Here is a 26,741-nt window from a genome sequence, read left to right as displayed (position 1 = left end):
ATGGGTTACATATTGAAGACCCAACCCTTCAAATCCTTTTGTAAGTAAGGCATTTATGGGATCAGATTTTTGTGCTTGCATGATAACAGACCCATGAATCACTCTAGTCACTGTCAACTTTTGAAGGGTGAGAAAACAATTAATTTTAAAAAACCCATACATAGACAATTATTTGGCTTCAGGATAAAGCAGGTGCAAAGAGTCCTTAGTACATTTTACAACCACTTCTCAAGGAGTTTTTATCTTTCCCTCCCTGAGAGAGAATCAAATCTTTTTTTTTAAATGAGCTAAATTTCACCTGCTATGATTTAGATTTAGCAATGAGAATAACTACTTTTCCCTCACGCCCACAGAGCTGAAGGGGAAGTCAGGCCCTTTCACATTTCAGGAGTTCCAGTCCATTTCTGACTAGGATCAGGCACTAGAATTCTTAATGCTGTAATTTTCCAAAGGGCTTGTATTCGTGATGCATTAGTCCACACTAGACTAAATTCTAGTGCACACTAACTTGTTTATGCACTAACTGGCACATGTGGATCCTACTGGCATGCACTAAAAGTTCCCTGTGGCAAGTTAACATAGCAGTGTTTGAAATGGAACTACGTTAATGCTCATTATAGAACTTACAGTGTGTGCCAGCTAGGTGTATATGGACCAGTCATTTTGCTAATGTGCTAGTGTACACTGAAGGGTTGAAAATCCTAGTGCGGACTAATGCACCCTGTAGACAAGCCCTAATACCAAATGTAATTATGTGCTCCTCAGTCCACTGCTTTTTAGCCTAAACTTGTCTCTTGGATCTCTCTCAGGTATACGAGGCACTGGATGTCATGGGTATAAAGATGGCCCATTACTGTCCCAAAGGAACTGTATGCCTCATCATATAAATAAGAAATTATAAATTCCAGCTGTCCAGAGCAGGAGATTAGGTTTAAATGTGTCTAAGCCACACTCCAGTCAGAGTGATAACATTTTGCCTAACTAATATTCACACTGTGATTCCATGAGCCAATGTACTTCTGCCTCCTGTACTAACATACTCTGTGGTGCTGCTGTGTTACATTAGAGCTACTATGGTTCACCCTAGAAGTAGCAACTGTTCAGTCATGTAAGAAGCCATTCTATTATATGCAGAAATGGGTCCAAGCCAAAATCACATATCCAAACACTCCCAAACGCAAGAAAAGTGAAGATCCAAACTTCATTGCACAGTCCTAATTTTAGATGTAAGATTATAAATCATTTGGAAAAATGTGCATGTTGGGATTCTTTCTGGATAAAAGTATCAGAGGGGTAGCCGTGTTAGTCTGGATCTGTAAAAAGTGACAGAGTCCTGTGGCACCTTATAGACTAACAGACGTATTGGAGCATGAGCTTTCGTGGGTGATGACATGTGTCTGACGAAGTGAGTATTCACCCACGAAAGCTCATGCTCCAATACGTCTGTTAGTCTATAAGGTGCCACAGGACTCTTTGTCGCTTTTTTCTGGATAAAAGAAGCACTATTCTAATCTTTATAGCTATTAGATCTACAGTTTGAGAGGCACTGTGTTAGGAAGCCAGTATGTTCAGACCTGCCACCCAATGACCTGTTAACAGTTGCTAGTACTTGAAGTTCTACTTCGACAGAGGACTCCAGTCCTGGGATTTGGTTGGACAAAGTCTGAGGTACTGATTGGTTCCCTGCCTCTATTTAAACCAAGCAGGAAGAGGAAGTCATCTGTGGCGTTTTCCCTGCTCTGGACTGCTTCCCCTGAAATACCTGTTTCTGTTGCCTGACCCTGATGTCCTAGAACCCTGACCCAGACCGCTTCTTGGGCTTGACTCCCAGGGTGCCCATCTGATCTCCTGGATCCTGGACTCTGATCTCCTGAAACCTGACCCAGCCTGCCTCCTTGCTCTCAACTTCTACTCAGACCACCCACATCCCAGTTGTGATACACTGTCAATCTGAAAATCATATTTGTCTCTATATTTCTCCCCTAGTTACAAGTAACACGGAAGATAAGCTGAAAGAAGTTCACCAGAAGGGAGGGGGAGGAGCGAGGACTCCGCGTGCAGGCTCCCCCTCTCTCCCCTGCCTCCTGCCGGCAGCAATCAGCTGGCTTGTGGTGTTTAGAAGGGAGTGGAGGGATGGGGGGAGGAGCAAGGACACAGCGTGGGAAGTGAAGGGGGGGAGAAGAGGCAGGTCAAGGATGGGGGCTTGGGGAAAGGTGGGGAGTGGGCGGGATGACGGTTGAGCCCCCCCCTCCGCCCCTGCTGCTTGCAGAGTAGGGGAAGCTGCCGCTGCTGCGCAACATGCTTCTCCTAGCCTACAGCGCCTTCAGCCTCCTTGCCTGCCTCATCTCCAGTGCCAGTGGGCTGTGCCTGTGTGGGATAGGGCAGGGGCACCTCCTAACTATAGTACTGTACTGTATGTATAGTATGTTTGTAAACACACAGCACGTGCACACTACTCCCCCCCAGCGTAGTATTAAATTGCTTGTTTAAAATTGTTTAAAATGCCTTTTGTCTGGCAAAAAAAAAAATTCCCTGGAACCTAACCCCCCGCCATTTACATTAATTCTTATGGGGAAATTGGATTTGCTTAACATCGCTTCACTTAAAAGTCTCATTTTTCAGGAATATAACTACAACGTTAAGTGATGAGTTACTGTATTTAATTTTGGCTATTGAGATTATGTTCAGGAATGTTTAATGGGAACACATTTCCTAGTTCTTTACTGATGCTAAATAACTTCTGTCTTTTAGCTGAACATACGACATGGCCTACACCAAAATGAAGTGGAAAGGAATTTTGAAATTACAGAGGATGAAACTGGTGCCCAAACCAATATGGACAGAGAGATGTGTGAATTAAGAGCAGAGGTAATGTTTTTCCATGGCATCTCTAACTTCTTGTACAGATACATAACTCTGCATATATATTAAATAATAGTTTCTATGAAGTTTCAGTTTGTAACTTTATGTATCTTTGGAAAATTTAATGACTAGTGTACAAATCATCGTAATGGCCAATGTGTCCGGTACACACAAAAAGTTCTCTAATAGCAGATTGGCAAGGAAAAAATAGGAGGAGAAAAATTACTGATTTGTTGGCATTTAACAATAACATTGTGCAATGATATCAGCTTGCAGCAGACTAAGAAACATTTGAATGGTGCAGAAAGGAAGAAATATTTCATTTTCAAAGATGCCTGAGCTCAAATGCATGTCTCATTGTGAGTAAAAACTCATTAATAAGTTCAATCTGTTGCCGGGTTTGGTGTCTCAAGATATTGTCAGATCCAGTGAAATATAACATACATTTGGTACAGCTTTTGGTGGACTTAATGGTGTTCTTGGAAGACATCCTCAGAGTAAGAAATAGTGTAATTTTATTTTTGTCTTGTATTGAACTGATGTTTGAGATACTTGTCAAATAAAATTGTGGCAAGAATATGTCTCCCCCTGCATGGAGAGAGCATCATGGATACTGGAACTCTTTGTTCACATTTTTTTAGATGAGAAAAAAGTAATCCAGAGATGATCATCTGTACAGTATTAATCATTGCACAGAACTGCCAAAGATCACCCACACTGAGTGACATTTATGCCTGTAGACCACCACCCTGCCTGATGGGACAGCAGCACTGCTAGAATTTCACAGAGGCAGGCAGCAGGGATTGCTCTGCCATTGATCCTTTCAGACCCTAAGGTCTTCTGCAATGCTCACTCAGCTCTCAAAGCCACCACAGAATAACAACCAGGGAGAACAGGTGGCAGCAGAACACTAAGTGAGATGAACAATGTAAACCCAAACAACACAGGTAGCCAAGTCCACTCGCTCCTGTATCCCCTCTCAAGCTGCTTCCTGTACCTGGCAATAGAGCTCCTGTGTGAAGGGGGCTTCCTATCACATGTTTATAGGGAGCACGGTGGATTGGTTACTGCCTCCCATTCCTATTTGCTCCCTGTCAGTGGCTGGGAGAAGGGATTTATATCACCCTGAACCCATGCCTGGCACTGTTTTTTGTATGGCGGTGATGGGATGGTAATGCGAGTTTCTGTGAGAAACATCACAGATGGAACAGCTGTGCACGACTTAGCTATGATTGGCTCCTGGCAAAAGGGTGACCAGATGTCCCGATTTTATAGGGACAGTCCCGATTTGGGGGGCTTTTTCTTATATAGGCACCTATTACCCTCACCCCACCCCCCATCCCGATTTTTTACACTTGCTATCTGGTCACCCTACCTGGCAATCAGAATAGAACTGTGAGTAATCTTTGACTTAGGTTCATGTTATGTGTCCATATTGTTCAGAGTAACTAAAAATCTTGATACAAAAAGAAGCTTGGAGGGAGCACATTAATAATGCAGAGGTGGACAATGATCTATTAGTTAATGCAAGGACTGGGACTTGAGTCTGCCTTCAGTTCTTAGATCTGACACAGTCTTCATGTGTAATGGGGGCAAGTCACTTACTATTTTGGCCTTAGGTTTCCCATTCATAAAATGCAGATAATAAAACTTCTCTACATCACTAGAGTTAAATCAATAAATACTTGGGATTCTCAGATACACTGATGATGGGCTGTGAGACAGTTCTTTCATTCATTGTGCTACAAGGGTTTTTGTGGCCTTTCTTTATATGCAAAAGTATTAATTTATACTTAATATGTGCTTTAATTCCAAGATCACAAAGCATTTGTTGGTAGGAAATTGCCATTTATGCTCTTTCTTCAGGACAAAGATGGCTCAGATATGTTCTTAGAGGAGCAATGCCTCTAGCTCCACTTTTCATGTTGCCTGTATGAATGGGAAGTAAAAGAGTATGCAAAATTCCCAGGCAGACTGCACGCTAAAACCAGCTTCCCATAGGCCCCGTTAGAGCAAGACAACTGATGTATAAGATAAGAGGTCTTTGTGTTCTACTTTGTCCCTATTTTCAACATATAAAGCACAGTGACCAAACAGGGCTCTTCCCTATCACAGATATGAGTTGATTTAAAACAAACAAACAAAAAAGAATTAAAGGGACACTCAGATTTTTTTTTAGTTGACTAATTGTAAAACATTTCAATATGATAGAGCACCATTTAAAAAGTGTGTTCTGACTTTGGGGGAATGAAAGAAAATCCCATACCTATTGCCACATTCTGGGGTACAATCCAGACCAGTGAGGAGTTATGTCACTGCCTGCCCTGTAACCAGGGATGCCTTAAATGCTCTGTTGCGGTGGCTCACAGCCTGGACGCTGGCAGCCACCTGAGAAGCATGACATGCATGTTAAGCAGCTCTGGCTCAGTGCTCTAGTTCCAGCAGCCTGTTTATTACATGACAATCATGCTTGGTACCCACCAGCTTAGGGTGCTACTAGCTAAGTGAATCTAACACACTTCCAGTCTTGAATTTTCCCAAAACCATGTACTCTGCAATGTCTGGCCCTTTCCTGGACCATTCAGAGGAATAGTAATGTTCTGTATTTTGTCTCTTTAGAGAAAAAACAAGCTTATCACTTTAACAATCATGCCAATTCAAATACAGCAGTGCATTGGTTTAGATTAAAATAAAACAAGTTTATTAACAAAAGAAGATAGGATTTTAAGTGAGTTCGTATATAAAGGATAGAGTTAGAAAGGGCTACAATGAAAGAAAAGTGGAAAAAACTCTTTCTAGAGATTAAGACTTAACAAAACTACATTCTTGGTTCAAAGTAAGATGTTTACCATGCTTTCTTCTAGCAAGCTCTCTGACCGCCGACATCTCCCCACACATACAGACACATATCCTTGGTCAGTATCTCTCCCCAGAGACAAGAGATTTTGGATACTTTGTCATTTTATGTGAAAGATAAGATGTGGTTCTTTGCTCCTTTCTTCTAGTCCAGTGCACCTTTGAAATGGATTTTTCTGAAGGTTACTCCTCAAAATAAAGTTCATTCAAGCTATGAGGAAGGAGACATGGAGTGTGTTGGTGAAAGTTCCATGCTGGTTTCTTATCTCACTGGTGTTTTCAAAAATTAAAAGTGATCTGTTCCTGCCCTCTTTGACGTAAATGAATGGCTACTGGCCATATGATTGCTAATCAACTCTGATGACACCTGGCTGGAGGTATCAGCTTGTCCTGTATCTGGGAGAAACCTGTTTATCCTATCCCCAGACTTGCCTTGTAAACATATTTTAGTCCCACATTTTCTTCATATTTGTATGGTCCCTTGGGCATTTACCAAACATATACCATGCAAAAATATGAATGATCAGTGTGTTGTTTTTCCAATGATACCTTACATGGCACTATCAGATTATAGTTCAAGGCATTAATGCATCGGAGCATGCTGAACTGGTCATGCCAGCTGAAACTAACTACCAGATACGAGTTAGCCCTTTGCTCCCTTCCATCGGGATGCTGTTAGGGTCACACACATCTTTTTATAAGAGATTTTCTTCTCCTCTGCTGAATAAAGTTTTTGTCATCTAGGGACTATATAGGAAACAGTGAAACTGACTACATATAAAGAACTGTGAAGTACTCCAAGTCAGTGGCTCTCAATCTTTCCAAACTACAATACCCCTTCAGGAGTCTGATTTGTCTTGCACACCCCACGTTTCACCTCACTTATACACTACTTGCTTACAAAATCAGATATAAAAATACAAATGTGTCATAGCATACTATTACCATTTTTACTATATAATTATAAAATAAATCAATTAGAATATAAATATTGTACTTACATTTAAGTGTATAGTATATAGAGCAGTATAAACAAGTTGTCTGTGTGAAATTTAATTGTACTGACTTTGCTAGTGCTTTTTATGTAGCCTGTTGCAAAACTAGGCAAATATCTAGATGAGTTGATGTACCCCCTTAAAGACCTCTGTGTATCACCAGGGATATGTGTACCCCTGGTTGAATACCACTGCTTAAGTAAGCCAAGTGAAAAATATTTTTCAGGTAGAGTAATAAAAGGAAATATACTGATCTCCTAGAACTGGAAGGGACCTTCAAAGGTCATCTAGTCCAGCCCCCTACTTTCACTAGCAGGACCAATTTTTGCCCCAGATCCCTAAGTGGCCTCCTCAAGGATTGAACTCACAACTCTGGGTTTAGCAGGCCAATGCTCAAACCACTGAGCTATCCCTCCCCCCAATATAGATTAACATAGATATAACTATTGATTTCAATGTCATACTCCTTATTTTATTTTGGTAGAAATGGGAGGAGAATCAGGCCCAGTAAACAGGAGGTTAAATCATTTTAGGGGATTTCAGGACATAAGGAACAAAGTTCAGAATATAGAGGGAAAAGGGAGAGGCAAGGCATGAAGAAGAGCAGAGAGAAAGTAGGAGGAAGTGGCAACATCTACTGTTAGAGAGAGAGAGAAAGAGATGTTATGAAACGCCTTGGAGGCTAGAACTGGTAACTTGAATCTGACAGGATAAAAGATAGAAAGACAATGAAGAGATTCAGATGGGTGAGTGTTGTGGTAATATATAAAATAAGCTATGCAATATTATTTTTTTCTTTATGTCATCATATTGTAAAGTATCCAAATGGTTCTCCAGAATTAGACTAATTGTCTCTTTATTATATAATTTCCTTACATTTCCACAATTAAGACTTCAGTAAATTGAGTCTGAGTGTAGCGAGGAGGCGTGGCCTCCCTCAAAGAGTGACAAAGAGGGATCACAACATGCCCCCTGATGGGCCAAACCAGGAGAGCCACATCTGCCCCACTGGAAGTGGAAGGGCAGGGCAGGAAGGGGAAGTACAAAAGGTGGGCCTTGCAGCTCAGTTGGAGTGGAGCTACCAGAGGAGATGAATGCATCCTGCTTACTGCTGGAGCCTGCAGAGGAGTTGCTGGGGCTGCCTCCTGAGGACTGGCCAGAGGGACAAGATGACAGATGCCGGTATGCCCAAGGGGGAGAGTAGGAAGCAGCCCAGGGAAGCCAGGCAACACGTCTGGTTGGGAGCTGGCCTGATACAAAGTTAGCCTGTTGTGGGTGAATTCCTGCTGACCCAGTAGTGGACCATTCTGTTTGGACCCTAGGCTGGGATGTAGTGGAGTTGGGTATGCCCATGTCCCCTGCCACCCCACCCCTGGGGAGGCAGTACTCCCCTTCCTTAGGCCAGGAGGCCTGTGCTCCTTGGGCACCCTTACCTGAACCTTGCCAAGTGGCACTAGACTGTGCTTGGTGTTCACTCTTACCTGAGCTCCATAGCCTAGCCTCTCTGACCTGATCGCAGCTTACTCATTGCTTTGCTGCCCCACAATGACTGGGCCTGAGGGTCATAGACTGCGCAGCTACTTTTCTCTGATTGCAGGCCAGAGCCTACTAATTGTTTACTGCCCTGCCCTGACTGAGGGCCTGGGGCTCATAGACTGCCTTGCTGTTCTGCCCAACTGGAGCACTAGGTGTAGCTAATTCCCCCTTTGACCTCACCTTTACAGGTCAGAGACAGACAGGGAGGAACGGCCATGCAGCCTACACTTAGGAATAGGTTAGGCAAGTTGGTCAACTAACTGGTCAGTTATTGAGACAACATGGGTGAGGTAATATCTTTTACTGGACCAACTTCTGCTGGTGAGAGAGACAAGCTTTCAAGCTACATAGAGATCTTCTTCAGCTGTGGGAAAGGTACTCCAAACGTCACAGCTAATTGCCAGGTGGAACAGATTGTTTAGCATAAATAGTTAGCAAATATTCTAAGGGGCCATTTAAAGTAGAGTGACCCATTAACATCTCTGCAGTCACAGGACAAAAATTGGGGATTAGTGGGTAACAGATTGGTGCAATAAGCCATAAATCAGAAGGCCCAATAAAATATATTACTTCATCCACCTTGTCTCTCTAATATGCTGGGACCGATATGGCTACAGCTACTCTGCATACGGTTAAATATTGTGAAGTATTACAGCAAGAATGCCGTGATACAAATGACAGTCTTTGTTTTTGATTTCATCGTGGTGACATCTGTTATCAAGCCTTTTAAATGTCTTGATTACTCACTTTCATACGTGCTAGTGCCATTTGTTGGGGGAAACAAGGGGAACTTATTGAAAGTTGAGCATCTTGATTTGCTGGACTCTTCTAGAACAAGCACTGTATGTATATCTTTATTTGTATACCAGCTCATTTAAATATATGGTAGTTTAAAAAGCACATTAGACAAGCTAAGACAGAGATGCAAACACAGAAAAACTGCTAAAGCTAAGTGCAAGTTCTATTCTTCTGAGTATGAGACACATGTAAGACACTTGTTGAATTCTTGTGACATTTCCAAGTACTGTCAAAAAAGAGGAAAACTAGTCTGCATCAAAATTTGTTTTCTTCTATGCATTCTTCTTCTACTTCATCTTTGCCAGCATAATCACAAAGCATGAACTCTTTTGTTGAAAATAGTGATATGAGTAACAACAAAAGTGAAGCTAATTCCATTCTTCATCTTCTAATAAGAATTTTGCTATTCTAACTCCTATGCCTGGAAGGTCTTCAGATGGTCATCAAATTGGTATTGAGAGGTTTTTGGATAGAATGTTTTTCTGGTCATGGGATAAACTTGACTCTAGGTTTGCTAGAGATATTTTTGCCAGCAATACACCATTTCATATACAGATGCTCACCAGGTTATGCAAGACCCAACTTGCACAAATTCAACCTTACGCAAAAAGTTCCATAAGGCATAAATAAAATTTTCGAGTTGCAGAAAATATTGCGTAGCATACGGAAATGCAAAGTACTGTACTGTAGTGTGGTGTGTGGAGGAATACAGCAGTAGCATCTCCTACAAGGGAAGGCTTTGCACTCTCACAGCCTCTCAGTCTTGTATTATTTCAGTGATACTGTATTTCTGATATTTCACCCTATTATTTCATTCAGATCATGCCTGGAAAGCGACCAAGTGATAGCAAGATTGCAGGACCAGTTTGTAAGCGAAAGAAGATTTATTAAGAGGAGAAAATGTTGTAATTGTTTGTTTATTATGCTTGCACAATATACATTTCCGACTTACGTAAAATTCGGGTTATGCAACGCTTTCCAGAATGGAATGATTGCATCAGTTGGGGAGCGTCTGCTGTCAAAATCTTATATGTATCCAATTTACAAAGTGTCAAGTAGAAAATGGCTTGCAGGAAGTCTTCTGAATGCCAAAGCAGACAATGTGAAAAAGAAAAGCTCCTCATGAGTCTGATGGATGGAGCAATATTTGCAGTGAGTGTGTCATCAACTTCATGGTAACAACTCCACAACAAGTGTTCTTACTCATTCCAATGCAACACTGAACATTGCCACTTATTTAAACAGGTCAGCAATGTATTGAGCTATGTAAACCATGAATTCGGTCAACAGAAGGTAAATTTGGTTGTGATTGATGATGCAGCTAGTATGAAAGCTGCTTGGGCTTTGTTGATAAACGAGAATCTACACCTTCTGTGTTATGAATGCATTGCTCATACAATGCAACTTTTCATCAGTGATGCTGAAGATCTGACAGCTTTCTCATCACATGTGTCAAAAGTTGAGAAGTATTGTCAGTTATTTCAAAAACCAATAGTACCAGCAGCCATTTTCCAGCATCATTTAATACAGCCCCCAATTTCATCCACACTGAGTAAGTCTTGTCATACTTGATGGGCATCTTCTATTAAATGCCGCAGAGATCTTCAGATATGATAGAAGGCTGTTCAGTGAGCTGCTGTTGAAGAAAAGGTGTCTGAGTGGCCCCAAGTAATCTGCACTGACATTCTTGACAATGATGTCTTTTGGATGTGAAACTCAAAATGCATTTCATTGCTTCAATTCATAGCTCAGTCCATTCAGAATATGGAAAATGTTAGTTCTACAATTTCCGATGCCAAGAACAAGTTCTTGAACATTAAGAACATACTTGTGAGAATACTGAACCCAGTCCATTTACAAAAGCTGAAGAGAAAAAGATTTTAGACAAAATAATATCAGGGGGAAATCACTTCCACACATAATGCTACCCACCTTCTTGATCCAAGTTTCCATGGTCAAGGCCTTTCTAATAATGCATTCAAATGCCAGTTTGTGATCTCATAGTGTCAATGACTGGAAAGTGGTCAGTTGTGCCTATTGGTTAGAGTAGGAGTCAGCCAGGGTCAGAGCTGGAGTTGGAGGTCAGGGCTGAAGTCAGAGCCGAGGGTCAGGAATGGGACAAGGCTGGAGACAAGCAAGCACAGGAGCTATCACAGCTATGGCTGAATGCTTTAAGCAGCCACTGAAATGCTGCTGCTTCTGGGCTTAAGAGCAAGTCTGCTGGCTTTTCCAACTGATTGGGCTGTAGCCAATCAGGTAGCCTACTACAGGCCAGCTGCGCTTGTTAGGTTGCCTGGAAACTGGCTGTCCTGCAGGCCCTGATTCCTGACATATAGTGGCTGTTGCAAATTTTAAAGGATATACGAACGAGCAAACAATACTGATGGAGGTAGCAAATTATAAAGCAAGAAGCACCCTGTTTTGTTATAAAACAATATGGAGTGCAATCCCAGCAGGTGAATCAAAACAGCTTGCTCTATCATGGTACAAAGTGTTGTGTCATTCTCTTTGCTCTCCAGCTACAGTGGCAGATATACTTTTAGTACTTCTGTGTACTACTGCATATGTGGAATGAAACTGGCTAGTTTGAGGAAGCATCCATTTGAAAGCAGACTGAAAACCTCCACTGTTAGGAAACTTGTGACTGTATAGCCCAATTGTGATTACAGAAGAAAATGGCAGATGAAGAGTATTCATCAGATGAAGGGAAAGGAGATACTGGTGAATTTTATGATGATGACAAAGATACAGATGAAGCAGCTGAAGCTGATAAAGAAAAAGATAATAAAGAGCAAGAGATTTGAAAAGTTGGTCTGCTGCCTACCTACGATAATTTCATTTAAAAATAATTTTTTCTTTTATAATTGCAGTGTGTTTGTTCTGTTTCAGTTTAATTTAATTTTTTCTTTTGTAACTGTTCAGTCTTGAATAATGGTCACATTTAAATGCTACCCTAATATTGCTAAAAGGGGTAGTAATAATTCTTCATTTCATAGCATCTTGTATTTTTCTGTTTAAAATTAACAAGTAACTTGTGGCTTTTTTTTTTAAGCATAAGTATATAAGGCTAAGTCTGTTGCAGACCTTAAGCTCTTACTCTTTTTTTTTTTGTTACTGTTCTAATAAATTAGCACTCTTAAATATTTGACAATCTTTTACTTTATTTGACAATGTTTGAACACTCAATTACCCAATTATTTTTGGGCCAGCCAAATGCCAAACCCTACTTAGGAATGCAACAGCTTTGGTGCTAAATTGTATCTGGAGGGGCAAAATAGTATATTCTGTTTTAGTAATTTCTCAGCGAAGACATTAAAGTAGTAACAATTCTTACCTCTTAGCAGATACTTCTTTCAATTTGTTTTTCAACCTAAGCGTGGCTGGGAGAGCTTCTTTATCAGCACAGTAGTTTAATATCTTCTGTTCCATTGAAATCATTACTCAACTGAATGGTATATTTCAAGAAAGATTTATCTGTCTATTTGTCCCTTATTAGAAAACACCCCAAATTCCTGTTTTTTTTCTGCCTTCCTTAATACTATTACAAATCAGCTTCAGAGTTTATTGTTATAACCATGAGGCTAATCTCTCACTCCATGGTCCCAGGTTCTCACTATTAATGTCCTAAATTAATGTCTTGAATTCTTCAAAATTATAGCCTGCCCTATGAAGTACAGGATCCTTCACACTATGTTAAAATGTTTCCTTATTTGAATATGTATATTCCCTAATGATATTTGCATAAAGCAGTTTTCATAATTAAAAGCATGGATATTATTGGTAAAATGGAATCCTCTTCAGACACACTTCATTGTATTTTAAAAGTTTTAATTAGTTTGAGCTTCAGACTCTAGCTGCAAGGGGATTAGTCTTGCCATTAATTTCAGTGTCAGCAACAAAAAAGCAGAATATCCCAAGAGTTCCACATGTTCTAAGAACAGTGGGGTACAATGTTACAATACTCTGCAAATTAAGTGAAATCTCAGGGTCCTGGTATGTTGCCAAACTGATTGACAAAGGGTTTGGGAATCCCAATTTTATTAGTTTCAGTTAGGGTGACCAGAAACGTGAAATGTGAAAAATCGGGATGGGTGGGGGGGCAATAGGAGCCTATATAAGAAAAAGACAAAAAAATTGGAACATCTAGTCACCCTAGTTTCAAAGCAAACACAATTCTTGTGCGAGGGAATGTTGATTGCTCTGGCAACTAGTGAGTAATAAACCACAAAGCTAATGCGGCCTATGGCTGGTTGTGACTGTAAACAAAACCCAGATACCTGCAGTTTTTGTGAGCCCAAAAATATCTACTTGTTTCACAGGAGGAAACACTTCCTCCCTTTCCCACCAAACATAATCTGAAGTAAATGCAGTGTGGGGAACCTCAATTTTCCACCCTTTATTGTGGGTCTGACTGCCGGATGGGAGCAGTATGCGCCCTGTGGATTCACTGACTTCTGCTTTACAACTGTTTATGGTTTATTATAAGTACATAATTTTCAGCAATCCGTTGTTGAAATCAAGCCATTCCTGCTTTAGGATTCCTTCAAGTTGCAGACAATTGTGCTCTAAATGACTTTCATGTACTGTGTATAAAGTAAGGATTGCAAAATTGGGTGACTAATATTTAAAATGTACATTCATTCTTTCCATTCTAAGTCCAGTGAAATAGCTGTAAAACAGCTGTTTATGACACAAAAGAGTGTTATTGATTTTAACTTTTCAATGTTGATTTGTTCAAATTAAAAACAGCTGTTCTGTAGTTATTTGAATCAGGTTGCCCGAGGCTTCTTTTTGTTGGGTTCAACAAGGAATCATGCCCCCAAAAGACACAAGTCTCTGGGTCATATTAGTGTTGCTTGTAGACAGATGACGTTAAAAATAAATGCTTCACTGAGGATAAGCAACACTGAGATGGCCAATAAATAAATAAAGCCCTGTTATCCAAAACATTATTTTCTGATGTCCATTGTAACCATCAGTCAACCATGCAGTGCGAAAGGCCTTACATGTGGTGGAAGGTATTCTGGCAAAAAGGAAAAGAGAGAGAGAAATAGACATGGTGATCATGTAATAACAAATAAAGCAGAAGGGAAGGCACATACTTTCACCTCAAACTTATGTCTGTATTGGAGGCAAACACAAACACTTCCTGTAGCAGGCTATAGCTCAGAGCCAGGTGTCCGAGACAAATACAGGTTCGAACAGCTTTTTATTGGTTGAGGAAAAAACAAGCTGCAGCAGAATAAAGTTTAAAGCCAAATGGCTGTGTTTATTTGGGGGAGAGTTACAACCTGGGCCAGGGAAAGGGGCGATTCTTTAACTGAGATTTTATCAAAATGAAAGCACACCCAAAAATTGTCAGAGTACAAATTCACCTGAGAAATTATTAACATACAAATTTACACTACTCACTACTTTACACTAAGTGGACAAACATGCACCAATTGCACAAGAAGGAAATTCGGGTTCGTCAGAGCGATGCCCGGTGCAACACACAAAAGGAGCCCACAGGCTACTGCCTCAATAACCCTTGCTTTCACACCAAGGGTTTTACCCAAAGTGTGGTGCGGCTGCGATTGCGCAGATTCCACTCACTCAGACCACGGGGACACAAGCCCCTTGGTCGGCCGATCCCCAGATGGAGACGGCACCCAGACTTAAACACTCCACAGAAGGATGGATAGACACAGATACAGAACAGCCCTCAGTCCGGACAAAGAAGGAACCAACAAAGGGTAGGGGGGAGAAGCTAGATAACAGTAATTTACACAACTTGAAACAGTCTATTTACATTCGACAGTAAGAAATTCAACAACTTGTGATTAATTACTTACTAAAATTCAAAACAAATGCATAACACTGAGTAAACTGTACACAAATTAACCAAATATTGCAAGATACAACAATTAACCAGAACAATAATTAATACTCTTATATACTGTACACATGCAACGTTGCACTAAGTAAGGGAGGGGAAAAAGGGAAGAGGCTAAGCAAACAGAGTATTTACAGAAATTACAATGCATATACCACACTCCAGGCGCAGCTGACCAGCAGTACAGACACCGAGTACATGGCAAGTTGGTGGGGGGGGGGTGTAATCCGAGAAACGACATGACACGAGCCGGCTAAATCCAGAGGAGACCCTTCTGGCTGAAAGGGTGATCAGGCCTTTCAGCTAACATGCGCATACTCCTGCAGATTTTGGTGGGAGACATAGTTTTATTCAAAGGCTCTTACTCGTGTCACCGTCTGATTGGTCCCTGGCTCCTACACCCTCTAGGCTCCGAGCTGTTGCCCTCTACGCAAACAGGAGCTGCACCCAGCACACTAGGGTTATGCACACGGCACTAGCCTGACCCCTAGGTGACCAGGCAAAAAGAGCGGGAAAAGGCACATGGCACTATAATGTTGCACACTGCACCTTAAGGTTGCACACGGCACCACAGTGTTGCCGGGCAAGGTTAGGTTCCCGCCCTTTCTATTTTCCCTCCTTTTCTGAGGAACAAGAACCTGACCCAAAATGGAGGTTGTCTTGTCTTTTTACCAGAACAAGATGGGCATAGACCGACAATTGGCCATACAGAAACCATAACTGAGCATAGGGTTGCGACACCAGGCATGCCCTACAGGCCTTTTAAATCGACCGTAGACTGACAGTAAAGCCTAATAGATAAACAAAATTTGCAATAAAATTGAATAACCCAAAAAGTCTCTGTGATGCTGGCAGACTAGGTGCCAGCTCATGCCAGAGCCCCCGGCCTCACTGAACACTTTCATATCCATAGCTGGAAGCCAGGCCGATTCACCTGTATATCACTATAAATCAAAGTGATTATTAAATGTGTAAGAATGTATTTGATGTTGAAACTTTATGATAACTAATGGGATGCCACATGTTTGTTTTCACTTATCTGTATGCTGTTATAATGCAATATAACCATTTACATTGCATATACCTCTGTTGCTAAAAAACCCATCAAACTAGAAAGAAGCCTTCTGTAACACAAATGAAGAACTTTAACAGGAAAGTACTAATTCTTGTGCATCTTCCAGCTGGTCATTGTGTGTGATGATCCGATATCAAGGATGCTAAGGGTATGTTTACACTAGAAACGTAAGTCGACATATTATTTTGACTTACAGCCACCACAGTAATTACTGTGGTGTTTCGTGTCTACAGTACCCTCCTGGGTCAGTGGTGTGTGTTCTCATTGACCTAAGTCCACCACTTCCACTGATCTAAGAGGGGCAGTGTGGGGAGTTGAGAATCCAATCTCTCAGCTCCACTGGCAGCTCCCTACTCCCCTCACAGGCTCCCGAACTCCTGGTGGGTTGTGCCCACTCTGTGCCAGTTCCTGTTTCCTGCTGGGAGCAGGAGAAGCCACCCAGGGCATCTTGCCCCCTGGGAGAGGGATCCAGATGCCTTAGCTTCTCATGCCCCCTGTCCACTCCCCTCTGGGAGCTGGGCAACTTTGTGAATTTCACAGTTTGGGCAGCTGTGAAATTGACAGGTCTGCAGCGCTCCCAGAGAGGAGCAGGCAGTGGAACCACCTGGGCTTCTTGTCCCAGCTGGTAGCCGGTGTGTGTGTGTAAGCTGCCCAGTTCTCCCTGGGAGCGGAGGGCAGCTGGGCTTTAGCTGCCTTGCTTTCTTGTTAATTTCACAGCACCTGTGGTGAAATTGACAAGACAGCCAACAGCTGATGTAAGGGATGCAGTGTCTACACAGACATTGTGTTGCCCTAACAACACCGACATAAGGCTTATGCCTCTCATGGAGGTGGAGTTATTATGTCGGGATAGTACGTGAGTGGGGGAGAGGCTTTAGTGTAGACCCTAACCTTCTTATGGCGACCTAACTGTGTAATGTAGACCAGCCCTAAATACACTTCTCTCTCTCTACCAATCAAAGAAAAAGCCTGTGTAAGTAGTGACCCTGTCAGTTTGTTTTCTGTGGGAAGAAACTGTATGTATGGACAAAAGGAAAAGAGCTTCATCTCTGGACTGTTTGGATTCTAACAGGGCAGAATAGCTGAACAAGAAGATGGAGATCACCAGAGTTATTCTGGATAGCCCGGAGAATCTTTCGGGAAGCTGGAATATTACTACATCTCTGCTACCACTTGGAAATATAGACTGTGACTCACCTGTACATATATTTTTACCTGCTTTAACCTCTCAGTAACTCTAATTCCTTTTAGTTAGTTTACTGTAGAACTGGCTACCAGTGTTGTCTTTGGTGTGCAATCTACGATGCAAATTGGCTGGTCTTTTGGGACTGGATGTAACCTGGAGTGTTTTGTGATTTTTGGTGTAAGTGACCATTTATCACCAAGTCCAGCTTCCCTGGATGGCAAGATAGACTGGAGAGTCGAAGGGGACTGTGTGTGACTCCATTATAAGACTTGTAGTACTTTGGGAGTTTACACTTGGTACTGTATTGGTGAAATCTAATTATTAGGGCTGTCAATTAATAGCAGTTAACTTACACGATTAACACAAAAATCTTAATCGTGATTAAAAAAATTAATTGTGATTAATCGCAGTTTTAATCACACTGTTAAACAATAGAATACCAATTGAAATTTATTAAATATTTTGGATGTTTTTCTACATTTTCCTATATATTGTTTTCTGTGTTGTAACTGAAATCAAAGTGTATATTTTTATTACAAATATTTCCCTGTAAAAATGATAAAAGAAATTGTACTTTTCAATTCACCTTATGCAAGTACAGTAGTGCACTCTCTTTATCCTGAAAGTGCAACTTACAAATGTAGATTTTTTTTTGTTAAATGACTGCACTCAAAAACAAAACAATGCAAAACTTCAGAGCCTATAAGTCCACTCAGTCCTAATTCTCGTTCAGCCAATCACTAAGAGAAACAAGTTTGTTTACATTTACAGTAGATAATGCTGCCCTCTTCCTATTTACAATGTCACCAGAAAGTGAGAACAGGTATTTGCATGGCACTTTTGTAGCCAGTATTTCAAGGTATTTATATGCCAGATATGCTAAACATTTGTATGCCCCTTCATGCTTCAGCTACTATCCCAGAGGACATGCTTTCATGCTGATGACGCTCGTTAAAAGAATAATGCGTGAATTAAATTTGTGACTGAACTCCTTAGGGGAGAATTGTATGTCCCCTTCTCTGTTTTACCTGCATTCTGCATAAGTTTCATGTTATAGCAGTCTCAGATGATGACCCAGCACATGTTCATTTTAAGAACACTTTCACTGCAGATTTGACAAAATGCAAAGAACATACTAATGTGAGATTTCTAAAGATAGCTACAGCACTCAACCCAAAGTTTAAGAATCTGAAGTGCTTTCCAAAATCTGATCAGGACAGGGTGTGGAGCATGCTTTCAGAAGTCTTAAAAAAGCAACACTCCAATGCATAAACTACAGAACCTGAACCACCAAAAAAGAAAATCAACCTTCTTCTGGTGGCATGTGAATCAGATAATGAAAATGAACATGCGTCCGTCCGCACTGCTTTGGATTGTTATTGAGCAGAACTCATCATCAGCATGGATGCATGTCCCCTGGAATGGTGGTTGAAGCATGAAGGGACATGTGAATCTTTAGCGCATCTGGCACAAAAATATCTTGCGACACTGGCTACAACAGTGCCTTGAGAAAACCTGTTCTCACTTTCAGGTGACGTAAACACGAAGCAGGCAGCATTGTCTCCTGCAAATGCAAACCAACTTGTTTGTCTGAGCGATTGGCTGAACGAAAAGTAGAACTGAGTGGACTTGCAGAGTCTAAAATGTTACATTGTTTTATTTTTGAATGCAGTTTTTTGTACATAATTCTACATTTGTAAGTTCAAATATCATGATAAATCAGATTGTACTACAGTACTTGTATTAGGTGAATTGAAAAATACTATTTCCTTTGTTTTTTTACAGTGCAGATAATTATAATGACAAATAAATATAAAGTGAGCACTGTACACTTTGTATTCTGTGTTGTAATTGAAATCAATATATTTGAAAATGTAGAAAGCACCCACAAATATTTAAATAAATGGTATTCTATTATTGTTTAATAGTGTGATTAATTGTGATTTTTTTTTAATCGCTTGACGGCCCTCCTATGTATACAACATACCACCAGTGTGGGGTATCTGCCCTGTTTTTAATAGCCTCCCCTGAAGTAGTCATAGCAGTCATGAGCCACTCCAGACAGCGTGAAAGTCCCTTTCCTAATTTCCCTTCTTTCAGAGGTATCCCCTTTGGGGTGGGCTTTTCCCAAATTCTCTGAAGTTTGCAGACATAGTTTGAACAGCCACATTTAATTCTCCTTGTCCTTGATAGCGGCTAGCATCCAGGCCTCTTCCTACCAGCATAATTCCAACTAGGAGGGAGTCCTGCCATACTACAAGCTCTTTGTCCCATCCCCTAAAAAGAATGCTAGGCTGAGGATTTTCCAGATACAGTCCTGCGACCAATTCCTTTCTCTCATAAGCTGCATCTATTGTTCCCTGTATCTCTGTCAGTAGTAGAAATCCAGGAAAGGTGTAACCTGGCCTCTGAGATCTCCCTGTTTAGTCTTAAGGAGCAAAAGTATTCTATTACACGTCCCTCTACCACATACCTTTATGTGACAGTCTAGTTCTGTGGCTTGTGCATGGCTGCAGTTTGATCTCACTCTGTATTTCCCCCACTGTTTTGATCCTTCTACTGAAAAACAAAGTGTATTTCAGTTGGGTAGGAAAATGATTTGGGAAGAGGATACTCATGTTTTTGAGGGAGCGTGGGGAAATTATCTGACATGGTATTGTGGTTTTCAGTTGTCATTAAAATTGTTACTAAAAATCATGGACTGAATAGAGACATTGGATTTATGGCTTATTACAATAATCTGAAACCCACTACCCACCCCTATATGACTGAAGAGGCATTAATGGTCTGCTTCACCCTGAGTGGTCCCTTGAATTATGTGTTAACTACTTATGCTAAACAATCTGTTATACCTTGTATTTAGCAGTGACACCGAGCACATTTCCCAGACCTGAAGGAGAGCTCTGTGTCAGCTCGAAAGCTATTCTCTCACCAGGACAGAAATTGGTCCTATGAAACTTATCTCACCCACCTTGTCTCTCTAATTGTCATAACAGTATTTATAGGCTGCACTGTTATGTTTTGTTTCCTTCCCTTTTTGTATTTTAGTTTTATTCTAAGACACTCTAATGTATTTTTATTCTAAACACTTGCAACAACGTATCTCCTTCTGTGGAAAATCTTCTGGAAAACTAGGGGGTAATATTTTTTCCATATATGGAAAAGTATTCCAATAGAGCACTTCAAAAACATCAGCATTCAAAAACATCTTCCTTATGCAGCACTGCTAGCAATGTTTAGCTCTAAAGTCCATTTAACTGGTGCAAGGAGGATCATCCCAGTGCAAAGCTCATCTTCCACTCATAGATTTGATATGATTCCCATGACACTCCTTTCTCCCTCTTTGTGTAACAGAAAGGAGGTGTGGCCATGATAGATCTGCACCACACCCCCTCCTTGGCTGTGTTTTCAGTGGCTGTGTGCAGACTCACACAAATCAGGTATGTCCTAGGGCACACCTGACACAGGTTAGGAAGGCAGCAAGCCAGTTCCTGTTATCAAAAAGGTTGAGAAACACTGCCCTAAGAGATGCTCTAGCACAGTGACAGGACGGGACCTGCCAGAGAAGTGAGAGGATTAGGGGAGTGAAGTGGAGCATACTTCTCTCACTGAAATTAGTAAAGAGCCAATCTGAAGAGGCCCATGGCATGAGTAACTTTTTTTAAGAAGGTTGTCTCAATTGTATGATCTTTCCCTTTTCCACAAAACAAATGTAAATCACAACTGGAAAATGGGAATTTGGCGACTTTGTTCATATAAAACAAGAACCAATCAAATTCCTTGTCCAAAACTAACTCTAAACCTGAACCTTTTTCCTGGATTTCAGATCGTTTTTGGTTAACTTTTAAAATTGTCAGGGGCCATTGCATTTAATTTTCCCTGAAAAATAAAGCACTGAATTAGAGAGTCTGTTTTTATGGCATTTTCTGCTGGTCTGAAACCCAGCAGTCCTGGATGCTTTACAACAGAGCATAATCTTACAAGATTTTCAACCCAAAGAAATATGAAAGGGATCATTAAGTATTTCAGATTTGGGTTGCTTTTCCTAACTTAATTCCAGACCTTCCTGATTTTTGCTTAACTCTGCAGTTTACCTATCTATTATCAAAATGTAACATTAATGGTGCAGATGCTAGGATCAAAGGTGAAAGAGGGTGTGTGTGCAAATATTTTACTTGGAGCTCTCACTAAGAATATAAATACCATATTTTTTCAGTATTCTATATTATTTATCATAGCATCTAGAAGCCCCAGCCATGGACCAGGACCCTACTATTCTAAGCACTTTAAAAACACAGAACAAAGAGATAGTCCTCACTCCAAGGAACTTTCAATCTAAATATGACAAGAGACAAAAGATGGCTATAAATAGACAGACAGAAGCGGGGAGTACAAGGAAGCAATGCAAAAATATTGGTCAGCATGATAGATACTTGTCTCTGAACACTGGCAGACTAATTGTTTTTGTAGGCGCCACACACAAAAGGAGAGTTTTGGGGAGTATTATAGGGGATGGTTGAAGGTGGATAGTGAAGTAGTTTTGCAGAGGTTTACGGGGATGCAGGGCAGCGTGGGAGAAAGCACAAAGTGTTTGAACATTTAACAAGTAGTAAGCAGATACTGGCGTCATGGGCTGACTGGAGGCCAGTATTGACAGCTCAGTAGTGAATGAGAGATGCAGGTAGGGTGGAGATTTGCCATGAAGGGCCTTGAAGGTGAATACAAGCAGATTATGTTTGATACTGTAGAGAAGGGGCAGCCCACACATGGTCAAAGTGACAGTCTAAAAATGACCTTTTCAGCAGCATTCTGAAGGGATATGAGTGGGGCAAGACTATGTTTGTCAAGGTCAAAGAGGAAGGAGGTTTCAGTAATCAAGACGTGAGATGATAGTGTTGATCCACAGGGATCGAGAAAGGACATAGCAAGGAGGGCTCGGGGGTGGCAGTGAATATTTTTTTTTTAAATGTATTCTCAAATGATGCTTTTGCAATGTGGACTTCTTTATTTCATATTTGAAGAGGGGGATAATATAATACTGCATCTTCAGAATCATCTCTTTGTAGAATGGTAATGAATAGAGATCTCTGAAACTAATTTGTATCCCTACTGTTCAATACTTCTATTTAGTACATACTAAAATGTAATACTAGTTGCAAACGTAGCATGCCCAGGTCTCTCTTTGATAGCATTTAAGCAGCAATACTTTACTACTGTTATGAGGTATCAGTTAGACATTATGGTATGTTTTAATTCCATGTCTGGTCCAATAGGTGAAACTAATGTATAAGATAAATAGCCAAATTTATATGGGTTGTTTCCTTTAAAAAACAAACAAAAAAAGGGCATTACAACCTTGAAGCATACAGGAATGTATAGAACCATGCAGTACTGGGCCATCTGCAGTGCTGCAGATTCACGAGGCTAGTCAGAGAACTGGAGTTGAAAGTAAATGATAGTGCTGATATCATGTGAAATGGTTTTGATCTGGTACTGCTGTGTGAACCATAAACACAGATGAAGAGGTGTTTGGTAGAAGTGGGATTGACCTACTTCATTGCCAAATGTAAGTACAAATGAGTAGCCAGACAGCTTTTCTTGCAGCTTTTCCCAGAACTAGGTTGCACATCAATAAGTCCTCTCTGACACCTCATACCCACAATGGTCCAATCTGGGACAATGAGGCAGTGGGGAAGGCCTGCTCAGAGAGTTCTGTTATTATAGCATGTCATAGGTCTCACCCCCACTCTGAACTTTAGGGTACAGATGTGGGGACCTGCATGGACACTTCTAAGCTTAATTACCAGCTTAGATCTGGTTTCGCTGCCAACATCCAGAATTTCTGAGTACCTGGATCACTCCCTTTCCCCCAAAAACCTTCCCCTCCCTGGGTAGCCTTGAGAGACTCCTCCACCAATTCCCTGGTGAGTCCAGATCCAATTTCCTTGGATCTCAAAAACAAGGAAGAATTACTCCTCCCCCCTTCCTTTCCCCCCCGACCTGTCCCTGGTGAGTCCAGATCCAGTTCCCTTGGATCTAAAAAACAGGGGAAAAATCAATCAGGTTCTTAAAAAGAAGGCTTTTAATTAAAGAAAAGAAAGGTAAAAGAAAGGAAAAAAATAAGCCTTCTGGGAGACAGCATACCAGTGTATCTCACAGACAATAGATTGAAAACACAGGATGTTCCCCTGGGCAGAAATCTTAATACACACAAGAATACCCAATTTGATAATTCCCCCCTAATTGCACCAAGACAAGTTACAAAAGAAAATAAACATAAACCTATTTATTCCTTTCTCTGATAAGAGGCTGGTTCCTTGATCTTTTTCACTCCGGCTGAAACTGAAACCAACTAAACAAAGGAAACTTCCCTCCTTCCTTTTGAAACATCTTGTTCCCCCATTGGTTCCTCTGGCTAGGCTAGGTGAACTTCTTAACCCTTTACAGGTAAAAGAGGCATTAACCCTTAACTATCTGTTTATGACATAGTATGATTAATTTAAATTACATACATTACCTATGGAGCATTAACCCTCTTCTATTAATCAATTTAAATGAAAACTGCCTTTCCAGTTTGTTATTAATCAAATCTGATTACAAATAAAAATACTGGTATCTGTAAGCTAAATATAGCATCTGCATTCATAAACATAGCTATAAACTGAAGTATTTTTTAAAATGCCCAATTAAAAAAACCCAGAAAGACAAAAACTTGTGCATCACAAGTATTACCATAGCACCAATGTTATTGGCAATTTTTACTTTATGCTTGTACAGATGCTACGCTATCTACCTCCTTTAACATAACCATACTTCCTATCTTCCACTTTGTAGCAAGGTAAACATTGTACTCCTCCATTTCAAATGTAAGACATATGGTGAATATTTTTCCACTGGAACAATTAATGTAGAAAAATAATGCAACTAGTAACTCTCTTTGGGGACTTGTAAACCTCTGTATTATTTATACTATGAATAAGAAATGCTCTAGTACAGGGGTGGGCAAACTTTTTGGGCCGAGGGCCACATCTGGGAGGGGAAATTGTATGCAGGGCCGGGGCGGGGGTTGGGGTGCAAGAGGGAGTATGGGATGTGGGAGGGGGTGTGGTGTGCAGGAAGGGGCTCAGGGCAAGGGATTGGGGCAGAGGAGGGGTGTAGGGCATATGAGGGAGCTCGGAAGGGGGTTGGCGTGCAGGAGGGGTGCCGAGTGCGAGAGGGGGCTCAGGGCAGGGGGTAGGGGTGCAGGAGGGGTGGGAGGTGCAGGCAGAGGGCTTAGGACAGGGAGTTGGGGGGCGGGGTGCAGGAGGGGTTCAGGCTCCGGCCCGTGCCACTTACCTAAAGCGGCTCTGGGGTGGCAGCGGTGCGAACCGGGGCCAGGGCAGGCTCCCTGCACGCCTGCCCTGGCCCCACGCTGCGCCGTTCCGGAAAGCGCTGTGGCCCCTGGGGGAAGGGGGGTGGAGGGCTCCACATGCGCTGCCCTTGCGCGCCTCCAGGTACCTCCTCCAAAGCTCCCATTGGCCATGGTTCCCCGTTCCCAACCAATGGGAGCTGCAGGAGGCAGTGCCTGGCGGCAAGGGCAACACATGGAGCCCTCTGCCCCCCCGCCCCTGGGGGGCTGCAGAGAAGTGGTGCCGGTGTGGGGCCTGCAGCACCACGGGGGACAATCCCACGGGCCGGATCCAAAGCCCTGAGGGGCTGGATCCGGCCCGTGGGCCGGGGTTTGCCCACCCCTGCTCTAGTATCAAAAGTACCCTTAGTAATACATATATTACTTTCATATAAATGTGTCCTGTCTCCTTTGGCAATGCTTCAAATTTTGTTTTTAAGTGGAAAGGAAAACTTTTATGACCAGACCACAAGATTGGGAGGTAGAAGTTTTATTCCTATTCCCAGCTGAGCAACAGATTTGAGGAAGCCATTTAAATTCTCTCTGCTTCATTTTTCCCATCTATAAAATTAGGTTAATGCCAACCTAGCTTACAAGATTGTCAGGATTCATTCTTAAATGCAACTTTGAGACTGTTACATGGAAGGTGGCATATAGAATAGATGCCAGGGATTCCTTTTTGTTGTGTTGGAATAATCCAACACAACAAAAAGCCAGTAAACATTTCCCAACACTCTGAAGGTTACTTGGAAGAATGAGCAATATTGAAATTTGGAGGAGTTGAGGTTTGAGATTTATAAGTAATACATTGAATGTTACCCAATTGCCTGTCAATGATCAATTATATTTGAGCGTCTCTTTGTGATGGTATCTAGATGCCTTCAGGTATTAGGTGTATAAAAATAAATAAAAGTATTATCACAACTTGAAGACATTTTTAGGTGCTGTTTTGTTTTGTATAGCAAGAAAGGTGACTAGCAACGTACAAATTTCATATTGGGAGATCCACAAATCAATGTCTGGTAGCCAAAGACCTTGTTGTGTTAATCACATAATAGGAGCACAATGTGAAGTTTCTCATCATAGCAGCTATGAATTGAGATTTCACAGGAGTGCGGATAATAAATAAATATATCTTATAGATCAGCGTTTCACTTGATAGTCTGCTTTCTGTCTAATTGTTTGACTCAAATTCAGTCTTGGATCGCTTTGTAACTTGCTCTACTTGAATCCAGCCAAGAATGAATTGGTATTGATTTAGTGTAAGACATCAGTGCAGAAATACGAATTTGCTCTCTTGGAATTTGAGTCAGCTCTTTAGGCAGATGGTTCTGTTAGGACTCTGAGTGTATGTCTATGCTGTAATTAAAAACCCCAGCTGGCTTCTGCCAGCTGACTCTGGTTCACGGGGCTGAAGCTAAGGGGCTGTTTCATTGCGGTGTGGAAGTTCAGGTTTAGGCCGGAACCTGGGATCTAGGACCCTGCAAGGTGGAAGGGTCCCAGAGCTCTGGCTTCAGTCCCAAATATCTACGCCACAATTAAATAGCCCCGTAGCCCAAGCCCCACAAGCCCAAGTCAGCTGGCATGTCTAATTGCAGTATACACATGACCTTAGGATCATCTTGGATTCCAAGTCATTTATGTGCATATGTTGCTGTTCTTGCTGAAATTTTCTTGGTGAACATTTATTTTAAAAAGCAAGATGCCTTTGAGTTTTTAGTTAGCAGACGATATTTACATTTTCATAACGTCAGACCTTGGCATGACAATTTCTTTGAATTTCATTCAGACAATTAGAGCAATCTCAGATAGACTGTAACTAGAGTTATGAGATGCCCAGCTTTCTTGCTTCATTTGGATTAAGTTCATTTGACAAAGGTTTAGACGCCTTTTAATTCATGTGACTAGCTCTCCTACATCCTACAGGATTGGCTCCTGACATCCTGTAATCCTTTTTGTCAGCACTGTAAAGGCCAACCAATCTATCCTCAGTGTTTCATGGGGTGACTAACTGGCTGTCTGATCTAGGGTTTTGAAAGGGCTACAAAGAAAACCCACTTTCTTTCATACTTCTGCTGAAAACATTCAGGTGAGTTGGGAGAGAAGCTGAGCCCTGATTAGGAGGTGGGGCTTCTCTGCTTAGGGGTCCTATAAAGGTAGCCAGCCAGTCA

General features: G+C 41.4%; 1 protein-coding gene across 8 annotated transcripts in view; it reads left to right on the top strand.

Annotated features, from left to right (window-relative positions):
- CCDC102B (coiled-coil domain containing 102B) overlaps positions 1–26,741 on the top strand; it is a 413,274-nt gene that overhangs the window by 131,830 nt on the left and 254,703 nt on the right. For all 8 annotated transcript variants that reach the window (XM_039523358.1, XM_039523359.1, XM_039523361.1 and 5 more), the window contains one exon: positions 2,752–2,868. In XM_039523358.1, coding sequence (XP_039379292.1) covers positions 2,752–2,868 — 117 coding nt within the window. The remainder of the gene's footprint in view (positions 1–2,751; positions 2,869–26,741) is intronic.

The sequence above is a fragment of the Mauremys reevesii genome, linkage group 2, assembly GCF_016161935.1.
Source record: "Mauremys reevesii isolate NIE-2019 linkage group 2, ASM1616193v1, whole genome shotgun sequence".
Taxonomy (NCBI): domain Eukaryota; kingdom Metazoa; phylum Chordata; order Testudines; family Geoemydidae; genus Mauremys; species Mauremys reevesii.
This window is presented reverse-complemented; position numbering and strand designations above follow the sequence as displayed.